This window comes from Lissotriton vulgaris, chromosome 3_1 (genome assembly GCF_964263255.1).
Source record: "Lissotriton vulgaris chromosome 3_1, aLisVul1.2, whole genome shotgun sequence".
NCBI lineage: Eukaryota > Metazoa > Chordata > Amphibia > Caudata > Salamandridae > Lissotriton > Lissotriton vulgaris.
The window spans coordinates 1798545710-1798562104 of NC_141689.1; the positions used below are offsets into that span (position 1 = coordinate 1798545710).

A 16395-nucleotide genomic window follows, 5' to 3' on the forward strand; every position below is an offset into this window, starting at 1 on the left:
ACCGTAGACCACCGGCTCAAACTAGTCATTGCACCTGCTGTTGTGTTACATCAACCATCACCAATGAAAAATATTAATGAAACACACGTTTTATTTCATGATCATGAAATAAAACGTGTTTTTCACGATTCTGAGAATTACTACACCAATCCTCTGCAGCAGTAAGAATCAGTCTAGTTGTCAAGATGGGCTGCTCTGGACTTAGATTGAAGTACCGCCATTCTTCAGTCATTTAAATCCTGGACTTCAGCCTCCTCTCTTTGCTGAAGTCTGAAACCTCTGTGAAACTTTTCAGCCCTGAGGTACACCCCACTCACCTCTGCACCATTGATCGTACCATTCATGGCAGTTTTAATCGTCCATAATCGTCCAGCACAATGCACCAACCCCTGTGACTCCCCTCCTCCTCCATACTTCTTACCTGATGACTGTGAGTAGGATTGCAGGTAGTCACACTATACTGGGCATCCTGAAACTCATCATGCAACAATGGCTGGGGATTATTACCTGATATTTACCATTTTCGAAGGTGGGTAAAGTCTTTGGATTTGCCCCACTTAACTAATGGTAAAGTGTAGGAAAATGGGATCTGCTTTCATGGTTACCCCCACTTTTTGCTGGTTTCACTGTTTTTCTGACTAGTCTGACTGTAGTGGACATCAAATCAATTATGAGATATCTAACTATATATTGGCTGCACCAAAACCGGTCATGTTTTTTATCAAACATGTTGGAATCCTACCCCAACTTTGATTCCAGTGTTGGATGTAGGATCCCATGTACTGGGGGGCTTCCTTATGGAGCCCCCCTTTATTCTGGGTACCAGCCTTTCAGAGTCCAACATCAAGCTAGTGCTGCTGTGGACCACAGACACGATTCTGCCCTCCTGCTGCTGAGCCATGCTCGAGCAGGGAAAGGTAGAATGATAGGTTTCCTGTCACAGGGAGGTGTGACCACCTCCCAGACAGGATTTAGTGTATTGGGCTGGGGTGGGGGCGCTTGCGAGCACCACCAAAATGCTTTGAAGGGCACATTTGGTGCCATCCTTGCATAATCCAGTTCAGGGAGCCATTGGCTCCCGCTCTGGCATGAAACTGGACAAAGGACATGAGTATCCTCCCCTCCATGCAGCCCCTCCTCTTTCATATAATTGAACATTTTCACTCCAAACCCTATGGCACTGCGTACTTGATCCCATTCCTCTGCAAAGTTTTTAACTATGTTGTTTGATTGTAACTCTTCAAAATTGTCTCAATACAGATCTCTGTCTGCCCGCACCTGCCTGTATGCCTGTCTGACTTCATATCTTTATATATCTTTGCGAACCTACCCATCTGTTTTTCTAAACTGTTTGACTTGTGGTTTTTAACTTTCATTTAATCATTTTTTTATCACATTACATTCCGTTAGAATTGCATACCAAAGTTTCCGAGACATACCATTCTCTAAACACAACAGCTGTCGTGTTCTGGTGTGGTGAAGTACATCCTTAAATGATTTATAGCCTCAGTTGTTTGCTATGTGTTCCAAGAACGAGTGTCCTAATTTCCTTTCCTTCAGGGAATTATGGGTAAACATGAAGGGGACTCACGTGTAGAAAGAAACAATGAACCACAGAGACTAGTGGAGAGATACAAATTAAGGCATGGATGGAGATGCATTGCCAGAAGCCTAGAGGACGTAGCAACAGTGACACGTGGACATTTAGGCACAAAAACAGGGAGGCAAAGGGAGTGGCAAACAGTCAAGGGGAGAGATGGAATCAGACAGACATGAGCACTGATGACTGAAGTTTGTGACTCAGTAACAAGGGTTATGTGGACGCCATCTTCTCCAGTGTGGAGAACCAGAACCCCAGATGGCACCAAAAACACTCACTTGGGGTAGGCAGAAGTTCGCAAGACAAGAACCCCCTGTCCTCCATGAGGAACCTATGGAAGAGAAAAGCTACCATCACCAGATGATGCTGATCCCTGCCGCATGTGTTAAGGGGAAAGGTGAAGAACCCCTTACCTACATACAGAGAATTACTGCACAGAAAACCCCACATAATACAGGCAACACTACCACTCTCACGTTGGCCAGGTGGGAGGCCACAAACTCCTTATACCCATGGATCCCCTATCCATTTAAAAACCCTCTGCAGAGAATACCCAAGTAACCACCAAATGCAGCACTATAGCAAAAATTTGTAACGTAACATAACACGCCATAAATGCCTAAGTGGGGTGAAGAGCACACAGTGTGCTTACCAGACCTTCAATAGATATATTTAAGTAATGAGTGGCTGCAGTCGGAGAGTATCGGATAAGGAGATAGGTAAAGTGTTTAAAGTGGCTCATTTACTGATCAGTCGCTGTAGACATTTGTAAGTACTCTGCAGGTCACAAGTTATAATCCTGATAAAACTCACTCAACCACTCATGCTTCTGAGACAATGCACAAGGGACTTTTATTGGACAGACTAGTGTATTAAGTGGATGGTGTTTCTTGAAGGGCTAAAGGGGGGTTTCTTATCTAAGGTCTTGAAAGGAAGTTTGGATTAGATAATTCAGACGAGGTCGGCAGCATGAATACTAACCTCTTAGTAGCTAATTTAGTGGGAAACAAGCGTACCATCTAACCATTAACCCAAAATATATCCCAGCAGTGAGAAGAATGAAACACCAATGCAATCTAAAGTCTTCAATTTGAACTCACTCATGCCAAAATCTTCTTCTTGAAATTGATTTCCAAAGCAAGAATATTTATCAAAAACAAAACAAAATCCAATGGCCTTAATGCCAGGGAGTTTTTCCACTGTGTGTCAGGGTCATGGTTTGATTTCCCTAACCAGTACCACTACGACTCACAATGAAATTCTGGCTAGGAAAATCCAGTGATGGTCTCCCTACCATAAAGAAGGCAGGTGACCATTGTGATAACTTGTAGGCCAAGTGGTGGATGAGACGTCGGTCAGAGGATTATGCTAGTGGAGGCAGCTGAGACTTCGCTGTAAGAAACCCTTCACTTCTCCAGACTTTATAGTGGATGAACCTCGAGTTTGGCAGGCGGGAGAAGAGAAAATATAGCAGTGCTGTTGCTCCAGCAAACGATAAATAACCCCATTAGTATATTCCAGATGATCATCACAAGTCAATCTCAGTAAGTGTAAACATATTTATATTCACACTTACCTGAATACTCCTTATAGGTCTATTGTATATGAAGGGTTATAAAATCACTAAGAAACATATTTTTTTTATTTATTTGATATTGACAAAATTAACCTTTGTGGCTAGCCCTTTACCCTGTATTGCCAGTCACTATCCTTACCTAGGAAGGGCCCTTCTTGAAATGCAGACATGAGATCAGTTGTCGATGCCATACATCTTAATGCTCTTTGCTGTTGAACAAATATCTATTATTCGTCTCACACTTTGCCACCTCCAATCAAATATGCGCCTCTGCAAAATTTGAGATCTTCATTCCATTTGCGGCTCAGAATCCTAAATTCTCTTATTCCAGATGTAGTGATGGGCCCTTTTTTGCCCAGGTCACCAAATTCTTGGATATTATGCATTTCAGTCTGAGAGCAGAATACAACCACCTGTTCATCTGGAAAGCACTAAAAATGCGGTTCTTTGCACATTGGGATTTTCTTCTACTTTCAGGCTCTTGCACCTCTTTACTTCTACAGCGTCATGAAATGGTCATGGGTGTAAACCATTTTAATATAATAAAATAAACCTCTCCAGCCATAGTTTGCAACCTTTTCCACATCACTTTATATCCTACCTCTTTACTCCAATCATCACACAAACATTTTGCAGCTAGTCCTGAGTGATAGAAAAGTAGATGTGTATTTATGAATGTATGTATTGGTTATTGCATTGCACAATTAGGCTAACAAACAATAGAGCACTGCACATAGAATTTAAGATACTGTACATTTGGTAAAGGGAGCTTCTATTCTCTTTGTTCCCCAAATCCATAGGAAGCTTGAGGTCCCCCGAGTATTTAACTGATATAATCAACCCATGTACTTCAAATGTACAAAATTGAATTTGTCTTTCTAAATGTATAGTTTTCAGAAGGAACTTCTGGGAGACGACTGGTGGATCAATTTGCCTGACTCTTTCAGACAGAAGTTACAAAACAAAGGGGTAATCCCAGACACATCACTAGGACCTGGGTAAAGTACGGTAGAAGAAAAAGCATTTGTTTTTCAAGCCCATGAAAATTGAAAATAACCTGTTACCACAATTTCGTCCCTTTCTGACCTTGGAGCCTGAGGGCCCTTATATCTATCTCTTGACTGCCTGCAGCGGTGACCCCAGGGTGCCACCCACTTGGCTCTGATAAAGACGCTACTGTAAGGACCCACTTTGCCTACGAAAAAACCCTGGCTCAAAACTTCGACTGCTTTATTTTTTGTTTACCTTTTTGGACAACAGTGATAGATTCACTGTATTCTCTTATGTTGAGGTTTTTGTAAATAGGTTATCCTTGGATAAGGCTGGATTGGGTTTTTATGATTTGGATGTATCTATTTTGTTCACTGCCCTCTCTCTCTCACTTACCTTCACACTTGCACATTGCTGCACTTTTCCCTTCCGGGGCACCTCTTCATAATTGTATTCAACAAATGTGATGTTTTTGTACATTAGAATCTAATGTTCAACATGAAATAACATGTTTAATATGATCATTATCGTTTGTAATTGACTTAACAGGTGTTGTTGATGTCTATATTTTAGTTTAAAGTTTGTGTCCACTGGGGGCACTTTTTCTTGTATCTTTCAGACTGAAAGCAGACTTGATTAGACTTAGAAGGCTGCAATCAGTAGATTCTCTGATAAGTAAAAGCGGACTGTTGCTCAGAGACAGCTTATCACTTTAGGGACCTAAAAAGTTCCCTAATAATGATACTAATAATGCAGGTATCAAATGGCTGCCTTCCCAGTTCCCCTTCGTGCCCTAAATCTTCCAGACAATGCATTAATAATGCCAAGCCTCCCAACTGGATAAGAATACAAAGCATTCAATATATGGTTAAACGGTTTGAGAAAAAACTTTTTGCAGCCACCTACATTCATGCAACTATGAAATGTAAAGCAAGGATCACCCTGAAGTGAACTTGGACCATCCTTAAAAGAATGAAAATAGGTATAAAGTCTCGGAAATTATTTTGGACACCCCAACAATTTGTTCATTAAGTAAGGTTCTAAAATAAAGCCTACAAATATATTATAATACAGAGTATCCCACTGCCCTTGGGCAATGATGGAGAATCCCAAATGGAAGGCACAACAGAACTAAAAATGCTAGTCCACTTTGTGCTTGTGACGAAACCTTCTCACATGCCAGCCACTGAAGGCAGCTCCCTAACACGCCTTAGCAGGCCACTTGATTGCCTCACACAAATTGAATCATGGGAGACCTAAGGAGAAGAAAAAAACTGGGTGGAGAAACAATACCTATATTTTATTTCAACATTCTTTGCACTTATCTTCTGGTTATATATACTAGCAACATCAACCATATCGTCAAGAACCCTTTGCATACACAAAACACAAGGTTGTAGAATTATTCTGAGCAGTGCAATGCCCCCCTCCCATTTCTCATAAGTGAGGTACTAGTTTGATCTAAAGGAAACCATTTTATGGATGCAACAAGACTAAAGGAACAATGTGATAGGGTAAAATATTCAATGTGGGGGCGGGGAGTGGGTGTAAAGAACGTTGCTCCAATGTGATCTTAGTGAATAGCATATCCTTTCAATTACGGATAGTTCCTATTTTTAGTTGCATATGCTAATCAATCAATCAAAAGTGAAAAGTTGTGATTATTAGAATTCACATTTAGTTTGGTATATGTTCTGTATGTCCTAAAGCATGATTATCAAGTTTGCTCGAATATATTTGCAGTATTTAATCTAAAAGCTGACTATTATGTTTTGCTTCATTTGTTATTGATTTCCGAAGAGTTTCTAGAAGATTGATACATTCATGTGTCATTTATTGTTATTATTTAACCCCTCCCATGCTTATGACGAGCTCAGCTCGTCATTCAAGGTTTTCGTGTGCTCATGACGAGCTGAGCTCGTCATGACCGTTAGAACGCTCACATGCGGGGCTAATTCTCCTGCTGTGCTGGGCGCTCTAAGGAACGGGCGTGGTCATGACGAGCTGAGCTCGTCATGAGCACACGAGAACCTTGAATGACGAGCTGAGCACACGAGAACCGTGGCTCATGACGAGCTGAGCTCGTCATGAGCATGGGGCGCTGTGCGCCCCCCTCCTCCCCCCCCACACCCCACTCCCCCACAGCACAGCGTGGGAATCGGCCCCCAGTGAAGGGGTTAAAAGAACACAATCTTACAGAATGTAAATATGAAAAGAGCATCAAGACACTCTCTGCAAGTTGTTTATTCTGAGAGTTTCAACAACAGAAAAATAATGTTAGGAAGGTTGGGCACAAATGGTGAAGAGTTAGCAAGGACTGTCATACCAGGAAACAATAGGATAGACCATGCAGAATTGTAACACCTATTCTCATTGAAGACTACCAAAGAGAAAGGCATTCAACTATCGCATGCTGAGCTTATCAGCCTGGCGCATCTGGCCTTGTACGACAAGAATAGCAGACTCTACATATATAATGAACACTGCCTTAGATGTGTTGGAATTAGCTTAGTGCTTAGAAGTATCAGAATGAGGGTAGGATTGCTATAAAGGTAGACAGAATTGTGTTAGCTTGGAGTTGTCATGTTATTTACAACTTGTGCAAACTTTGCTGTTGCCATTCTATTTGATTTCATTGTGGTTACATTTCTCATTGTGTGCTCTAGAATAGAGTTCATATTTAAAAAAATGTTTAAAATGTATCCCTCTTTTTTTGTGTTCTTGGGTGTGTTCTTCCTTCATGAAAGAGGGTTTGAGGTGTCATCAAATATCCCTGTAAAGTCTCATGGGGTTTATTGTTACCTGAAACGCCTCACACTCAAATATTGCTCAGCGGGTTGTGAGGTTGCTGCAGTCCATCTAGTTTTCTATCTTGGGTTGGCATATAGGCTGAGTCCTTACTGCCACTTGGCCATGAAAATCAAACGATATGTTTCTAGAATATTCTAGAGAACATATAATTATATTTGTGTCTGTGCTTTGTATTGCAACCTGCTTCCCTGCTACTCCACAGGTCTGGTCTACATTCATGCATCTCAAAAGGGACCTGCAACCCAGTGGGTATTTCGGTTTCACCACATAAGGGACAGGACTCACGGTAGCTGTTCACACCTCTTCCCCATTGCATGCTTTAGTCTTTGTATCTGCAACTTTCTTCCCATTATGGCATATGTATTTATTTCTGAACAGACTAGAAAAAGAATGACCCAGCCATATTCTCTTTTCCTATATACCATGCACTCCCTGTTGGGTGCATTGCTTACTTGCACAGACAATTACTGCTTTCACAATCCATGCAGACACATCCACTCATCCAAACTCCTACTTGCACAAATCCCACGCATAAAGAAAAACCAGATCCGATGGTCAAGCCTTCTCCTACATCGCTCCTAAAGCGTGGAAAGACCTGTGGCTACACATTAGAGTCTCCTCCTCACTTACTGAATTCTGCAAAAATCTGAAGTCCTGGGTTTTTGAGTAGTCCCACTGGGCCCTAGGTTTGGTTAGACTCTCACTTGCTCAGCACCAGAATACTGTGCCGGGATTATAGTGCTCTCTAGAAATCTGTATAACATAACTGTATCACGCAACCTAACGTCCAGGCGGCCAGGGTCCCATACTCGCTATAATGTTAATACATACCAAATTGTTGAATGTTTGTGCTGTTCTAAACTTGTGCAGAGATATGTTGATCCTCATGTTAACCTATTTTTCCCATGATAACAAATACACACAATGCTTTAGAGTAGGGGTATTCAAAGTAGGTCCAAGTTCCAGACCCATGACAGGTTTTTAAGAATTCCCCAAATATTAAATGTGGTCTAATAAGTTTATTTCACCGAATAGATTGTATATGAATAGCCCATCAATCCGGCGTGATCTTGGCCTATCTTGGACACTACTGCAATTTCTATATTTTTTTAAACAGTGTTTGTTGCCTATAATACCATTTCCAATATGTTCGTTTTCTGCTTTAGCTCAGGGAAGCAGGCTTTGCAGTTTACTTAATATGTTTTGTTGTGGTTTTGAAAACATTTGGTTGTTTCTTATAAAATAACAAAATGTAAGCCGTGCATTTTTTTTGTCATCCTAGGTTCATCTTTCAAGTCAAGTAGTAGCAAAGGAGAAAAGACGCTAGAATTTGTTCCCATTAATCTACATTTGCAAAGAATGCATGTGCACAGTCGGAAGTTGAAAGGTAATGGATAATCCGCAGTGGAATGACCTAAATATGCCGCACCATAATGCATGCAGCTGTTCACTTCTCGTGCTCTCACTGTGAAGGCATGGAATGGGATACAAGAGATTCCCAGGGATGACGGGTCTCTTTCACCTCTCCCCCTGGGCATGATGGTCCTACCGCTACGGATGGAAAGGGCTGTGAGAGCGCTTACCACTTGTAACTCTTTTGTGCGTACCTACCTCGGCGCGCTGCCATTTCTCAAGCTGCTCTTGAAACAGAGTGATGGGGCAATGCATGTGTCTCGCAATGTAAGGGCCCTCGAGAAATGATAGAACATCTGTTATAGTTCATAAAAGGTTTAGCAGCTTTCTTAAAAGATTTTACATAAACTGATCACGATAAGAAACCCTAAAAGAGTAAACACATGGAAGGAATAACAAGCATTTACAATGCAATGGTTTTGCCTTTGTTAAAGTTAGAGCTATTGGCATTGCTCTTGAAATTATTTTTATTTATGTTTTTTTAACATAAATAAATGGCATTGTCATTTACAATGCCACTAGCTTTATCTCTCGCAAATGACACACACAAACACACAGAGCCCCCCCCCACACACACACAGAGCCCCCCACACACACAGCCACACAAAGCCCCCCCACACACAGCCACACAAAGCTTCCTACACACACAGCCACACAAAGCTTCCCACACACACAGCCACACAAAGCTTCCCACACACACAGCCACACAGAGCCCTCCACACACACCCACACAGCACAAGCAGGCAACAGGGGCACACGGAGGCACAAGCAGGCAACAGGGGCACACGGAGGCACAAGCAGGCAACAGGGGCACACGGAGGCACAAGCAGGCAACGGGGGCACACGGAGGCACAAGCAGGCAACGGGGCACACGGAGGCACAAGCAGGCAACAGGGGCACACGGAGGCACAAGCAGGCAACAGGGGCACATGGAGGCACAAGCAGGCAACAGGGGCACACGGAGGCACAAGCAGGCAACAGGGGCACGAAAACGGAGGCACAAGCAGGCAACAGGGGCACACGGAGGCACAAGCAGGCAACAGGGGCACACAGAGGCACAAGCAGGCAACAGGGGCACACAGAGGCACAAGCAGGCAACAGGGGCACACGGAGGCACAAGTAGGCAACAGGGGCACACGGAGGTACAAGCAGGCAACAGGGGCACACGGAGGCACACGCAGGCAACAGGGGCACACGATTACTGGTGGCTGACATTATTTCATGAAGTCGACCCATCACTTGTTTTGCTTTCCTTAAACAGAACAGGGTAGGAATCGAGTTCCTGCAGGAAACACATTAAAATGCACATGGAGTATTCCAAGCTAGCAGAGAAATGGGGTGGACAGTGATATTATTCTGTGTCTTCTACCGTCAACAGAGGGGTGGCTATCTATTTGTTCTAGAAGTGATAAACATGGACCAGGAAGATTACTTCTGATAGATGTTTCATAAACAAGAGCCCTATAAAACGGGCAAGCAATGGTAACGGTGTAATGACGGGTAAAATGGATATCCTCAATGAACAGGGACAGAGCACATATTTTCGAATGTAGTTGGCTGACTTGATGGATAGCGTAGATATGATGGATGACTGGAGAGAACTGCATTGCACTGAAAGGGCTTATTCCTTTACCCTCTCCACCTACCCCCTACCCCTCCCCATGGCTCAATAAAAGAAAAGACACGAGAAAAAAAGCTAAACCTAGCATCTTCTTTCAGCCAGTGGGGCTCTCCTGCAACTCCGGCAGCCGAGGCAGCGGTAGGGGGGCGGGAACGGGAGCCGAGGCAGCGGTAGAGGGGCGGGAACGGGGCCGGGGAGACACAGAGAGCGAGGCAGCGGGAACGGGAGCCGAGGCAGCGGTAGGGGGGCGGGAACGAAGCCGGGGAGACACGGAGAGCGAGGCAGCGGTAGGGGGGCGGGAACGGGAGCCGAGGCAGCGGTAGGGGGGCGGGAATGGGGCCAGGGAGACACGGAGAGCGAGGCAGCGGTAGGGGGGCGGGAACGGGATCCGAGGCAGCAGTAGGGGGGCGGGAACGGGGCCGGGGAGACACAGAGAGCGAGGCAGCGGTAGGGGGGCAGGAACGGGAGCCGAGGCAGCCGTAGGGGGGCGGGAACGGGGCCGGGGAGACACGGAGAGCGAGGCAGCGGTAGGGGGGTGGGAACGGGGTCCGGAGACATGGAGAGCGGGAGAGGGGGTGGGAACGGGCAAAAAAAAAGCAAAAAAAGCAAGCACTCACCTGGACTTCTTCCGGGCGCCTTCAATGCCGGACCAGATTCGGGGGCGTTCCCGAGAACAGGCTTTCGGCTGACGTAGCCAAAAGCCAAAAATTCTCGGGAACGCCCCCAAATCTGGTCCGAGATTGACGGACAGAGCCTTCTCCCAATGGCTAGCCTCCATTTATGGAGCTAGCCAATGGGAGGAGGGGGCGTAGACCCGACCCCACCCACAAATCATAAGGTTTTTGGCGCATGCGCACTACGTGCGCATCGCCAGTCAAAACCTAAAAACACAGCTGAACATGACACAGGTGGATTGGGTAATTTGCGCAGGATCACACACTTTGGTGTGGTGGAGAAACCGAATTACAAAACTGGTCTCGTGTTTGGACCGACTAACGTTGAATTATGGGGTACCTAAATAAAAAAAAAATGTCCCCTTAGTAACACATGATGTACTACTAGGCTATTCATAAGTAAGTTGCACTTACGTCAAGAATGAGCCATAGCTTTCACATAAAATAAACGCCTTGAACTAGGCTCAATATGTCACTTTTTAATTCTACAATATGTTGAAAAGCGTTAACCTGGATATGCTGAAATGAAAGGGGAATGTTAACTGCAGGATGCAATTTATGTTTTTACATAAAACCACAGAGCATTAGTAGACCTTGTACCGTAAACTTGCCTAAGTTATGAATCACTATTATAGCTGCCATCCCTCTTCACACGAAACAAACAAATTATAAAACAAACACAGGCAATTCCAATAGGTCTACCTTATGAATGCATGTCCAGCCAGACCGAAAAATCCCCGTGCGTTACCTGCCCTCCTCTCATCTGTGCTGCTGCTTGAGAGAAACGCCATAAATTAGTAATCGAAGACACCTTAGTGGCATTGGGGTGGCATGTGTGTGCCACTAAAAGTTCAAGCCTAGGCATCTGCATTAAGAAATACAACGATCTCAGCTGTGTGCAGGGCAGGCCCTTTTTGTGGAAGCACACAGCTTCTGCCCAATCAAAACACGTACTCCAAACTTCCATCTCCTGGTGATACTGGCATGATTGTCTGGTGAAAGCTGAGCTGTCAAGCCCGACCACAACAATCAGCCAAACAGTGTCTTGTTCCTTCTTCATTTTTCTCGTTTCTCTACTTCTGTCATCATGTCGCCTCGCTTAGGTATTTTATCATTTTTTTCTTATCTATGCACACTCCACCCCTTAGTTCACAGCTGGTCCAGGTGTTCACATTTTGGTTTAGCCTAAAGTTTAAATCATGCGTGTCCACATCTGAGTATTTCATAGTTGTTCTTTGCCGCCACCAGGCATTTTCCGAGGGCTCACCTGTTACCACTCTGACTGCAGCAGTGACCTCTCCAAAACTACAACGATCTGCTATCCGAGAACTTCTTGTCCTTAAACATGAGCACATTTACCTATACCGTCTCGCCGATCACAGGGGGAACTATTTATGTCCTACTTTATCAAACTTTACAGCATCAGACACACATTTTTGGACATGCTCTTTTTAACGGGGTCTACGAGCGCTTAATGCCGATTAAAAAATAGCAAAAGAAAATGAATCTAAATCTGCCAGAAATCTATGGTGTGTGTACTAGGATAAAGTGAAGGTTGGACGCTGTTACTCAGAAATCTGTTCTCTGCGCACTTTTCCATATAGAGCTTTTCTCCTCCCAGGTATAAGCCACATTCCTTTAACCCTTTGACTGCCGGGGCGTCTTTGAATTCGTATGTTTCATCTTTGCAGTGTTTGGAGAGATGTTGAATAGACACTGGAGGGGCGCCTATGTCGAGGATGTCTCTATAAACGACATAAAGGCACCTAGGTACCATTTATACCATGTATGCGTGTCTCGGCAAGGCTGTCGGGGAATTAATGCACGTAAATGTCAGACTCTGATTGAAGAAAGACCTGCTCGAAAGAGCCTAGGAAAATGTGTCTTGTACATTGGGTTGCTGATATCTGGACAGCCAACCGGTTTCCTCAGAATGCATTTAATAACTGCTAGTATGAGACGGCTCTGACCTCGCTCTCAGAACACTTTTATCTTTCAGGTTGCTGGAGAAGGCGCCACTGAAAAGGAACAGACAGTGAGGGGTGCGGCGGCTCTGGCAATTTCATTTGTTCATAATATCCCTTTCCAGTAAGGCCAGTAAATACTATTGTAGACTCGGTTTGCATTCAATAACGCGACATGATAACATTTACCATGTTTGAAGTCCTCACTTGAAACTCATAGAGTTCTTCAATCCACTGCTTCTTGAGAATAGTTGAGACCTCTGACGTCACAGGTATGACGTGTCACTTCGGGTACGAGCAGTCTTCTTGTGTTGCTTCACTAGAGTGAACTGTAACCTACAATCTTGTGTCGTGGAGTTTGGGCCTAACTGGTGGAGGATGTGAGAGCAGTACTGTTATCTGCCTCCTGAAAATGACCCGGGGGCAGGGGAGAGGGGTCGTTCCTCCCTCTCCTTCTCTGAAAGTTAGGTAGGCCTGCGGCCTTCCACCAATCGCCGGTTTCCTCCCACGAACCGGGCCCTCAAGCAGCTGTTCACTGCAGGAGACACCTTTCATCTCCCCGGAAGTGTGGGCGGGGAGGGCATTGTTCCTTTAATGCGAGCACATCAGCTGCTGTCCCCTTGAGCCACATCGCCTTGGCTGGCAGCCAGTGTAACTATATACAGCGCCCAAGCAAACCGTTTTCTGTGAGGCCTCTCAGTGTATTTTACCCTCCAGGCAGCATTGACTTTATCCATGAGAGAGTTAAAGGAGGAGGCAGTGTCACTTACGAAGCTTTTGTTGTCTAAGGATGGCGCTGCACAGCACTTATGTTTTGATCTTTGTATTCAGACGTCAGAGAGGTGGGCGGGAACGGGGCCGGGGAGACACGGAGAGCGAGGCAGCGGTAGGGGGGCGGGAACGGGAGCCGAGGCAGCGGTAGGGGGGCGGGAACGGGGCCGGGGAGACACAGAGAGCGAGGCAGCGGTAGGGGGGCGGGAACGGGAGCCGAGGCAGCGGTAGGGGACACGGAGAGCGGGAGAGGGGGTGGGAACGGGCAAAAAAAAAAAAAGCAAGCACTCACCTGGACTTCTTCTGGGTGCCTTCAATGCCGGAGCAGATTCGGGGGCGTTCCCGAGAAGAGGCTTTCGGCTGACGTAGCCAAAAGCCAAAAATTCTCGGGAACGCCCCCGAATCTGGTCCGGTATTGACGGACGGAGCCCTCTCCCAATGGCTAGCCTCCATTTATGGAGCTAGCCAATGGGAGGAGGGGGCGTATACCCGACCCACACACACAACTCAAAAGGTTTTTTGGCGCGTGCGCATCGCCAGTCAAAACCTAAAAACGAGAAGCAGAGTGTGAGTGGTGGTTGAGTTTGAAACTTAGGGCCTCATGTACAAAGAGTTTTAGCATTCCAAACCCTAAAAGCAATCATGGGCATGATGTCAGCAGGCCGTCGGTGATGGCCTCCAATCGACGTAAGTCGCAATTCACCACCCACTCCCATTCCTTATTTTGTGAACTGACCTATTTGTACATTGATTGGTTGGCAAAATAATATAGTTTTAGTGACCATATCCATAAGGCCCTTACTGTACCTGAGGTTTTCACCGTCTCGGCTGTTCTACCATGATGCTGCTTCTGCTCCATGTTGCTTCGCCCCCCACCCCATATTGTCTTGCTTCCCACCTATGCATTCCGTATTCATTCTTCCCACCTGTGCCCTCCATGTTTCTTCCCTCAACCCATGCCTCAAAAATGTGCACTTCTTTTTCATATGTTCCAACTCTGATCCGTACATAAAAAGGGGAAAAAGCGTCATAATAAAGGCATGCCTGCTGTGTGTGCCTACAAAATGGGGCAAGAGGATTCATCATAGCACCATTTTCGTTTTTTTGCTTACTCTTTAGCCATGCGACCCAGCATCGCAGATGCTGTGCGGCCTTGCTAAAAACTATTGACAAAGCCTGTAGCTCCCAGAGGCGAAGCGTTTTAGCTTTACCACTCACTGTTTGTTTTCAGTTTTTGTCTCACAAATGATAAAATGATTGCAAAGATCAGAAATAACCGCACACATAGAGAAATGCTTGAGAGATTTTGAGCAGCGATTTAGTCAAAAAGCCCTACTGAGCGTCATTATGACTGTGCAAGCTAGTTATCCTTAGCTTCATTTGATGAAAATGATGCACAGCTCTACTTGCCGATGATATCCAGATATCCATATGATAACAGAGTTAAACAAAAGAAAATGCCTTTGCAGGGTAAATAAATAGCGGAAATTATAAAATGTTGACAGGGTACGAAGAAAAAATTCGAGAAGAAGTTTAGGTTGCAAACAGAGTCAATGGAATTGTTAGACAAGAAGGAGTGAAAATTATGTAGCTAGGTCGAAGGCATTGAAGCGCATGGCAGTAGAAATATTGGTGCTCAGTTTTCCAAATGAGATTCACTAAGCCAGCTGGGAGAACATAAGAAGAGAAATGACCACTTATGTTTTGTAGACGTATGCAGCTATAGCAAAAAAAAAAACCTTGATGGACGGAATGCTGAAGCTTGTCAAGGACTCACCCCCAGCCATGGATCTGGGTTAAATCCATAGTTTTTTTTCTCACCGTGCCACCCCAGTTTTGGCGCAGTCATATGCAAACCAGACTTGACCCTACTCTCAAAACAACCTGAACTGCCAGGCCAAGTCCTCACTGGACCGGAAAACAAGTATCCTGGGACCCCTTTCAGGGTATCACCCCTCATCAGTCAGGCTAGCTTGAATCCAGAGTCATAGCGAGCACGGGAGCATACCCTTCCCACTAAGGGTGACTTATAGCAACACAACAAATTGATGGACGGAATGCTGAACATTGTCAAGGATTCGCCCGCAGTCAAAGATCTGGGTTAAATCCATATTTCTTTTGCTCATCAGGCCATCCCATTTGTGCCATTTGATTGTGAGATGCACTGTTGCAGGATTGTTTTAAATCGACACAAATGAGAAACTATGAAGCTTTAGGTCTGGCTTTTTGATGGCTTTGGCTGTTGACTAGAGTATTGTTTTTCCAAAACATACATGTTTAATATTCATACATAAAGGAGCTTTCAGTTAGCTTCCTTCATCAATTGGTTGGTTAAATTATCATTCATCCCCTTCAGAATAAAGCATGGGGCAGTCCGGCGGCCAACTTTACCCACTGACTGTATTCACTTTGAGTGACTAAACAAAGCGTTTGCACGTTGTTCACATCTGTCTAAAACTGGTTCCCTTCTCTTCAGTGACAAAGTTGGTTCAAAGTGCACATTTTAATATTTGTTATTTTTACATTAACTCTAAATACAGGTTATTTGTAATACCTGCAGTGTGGGTGCCCTTTTAGTTGGTTGTTTATTTCCCATCTCCTTTTTATAGTTGCTGTTCTAACATATTTATATCCCTATAAAACATATGGGGTGCTCCAAAACAAAAAATACTGATAACCTTTGTATTTACACGTCCAAGGGAACGGGGCAAAGGTAAAATTAGTAGCAAAAAGAAAACCCCTTGGTCAAACAAATCAATCACAGTATGAACAGAAACTAAGATAGTCACTTAATTAGTGTCTTGTATTATTGAATCTCTTCAAACTGTGTTCATAATAACATACAAAAATAGCATCATTAATTTGTTTTCCTTAAAATGCCAGCATTACTGCAGCCAGTTCATTCATACCACACATGGTATAAATACCTCAACATACCCCCTTTTCAACACCCCCCACACACATATATATAATTC

The 16395-nt window shown here is 44.5% G+C and overlaps 1 protein-coding gene across 3 annotated transcripts in view; it reads left to right on the forward strand.

Moving 5' to 3' along the window:
- Nucleotides 1-16395, forward strand: part of INPP4B (inositol polyphosphate-4-phosphatase type II B) — a 2612828-nt gene that overhangs the window by 1831263 nt on the left and 765170 nt on the right. For all 3 annotated transcript variants that reach the window (XM_086962227.1, XM_086962225.1, XM_086962226.1), the window contains one exon: nt 8260-8364. In XM_086962227.1, the coding sequence (XP_086818353.1) occupies nt 8260-8364 (105 nt within the window). The remainder of the gene's footprint in view (nt 1-8259; nt 8365-16395) is intronic.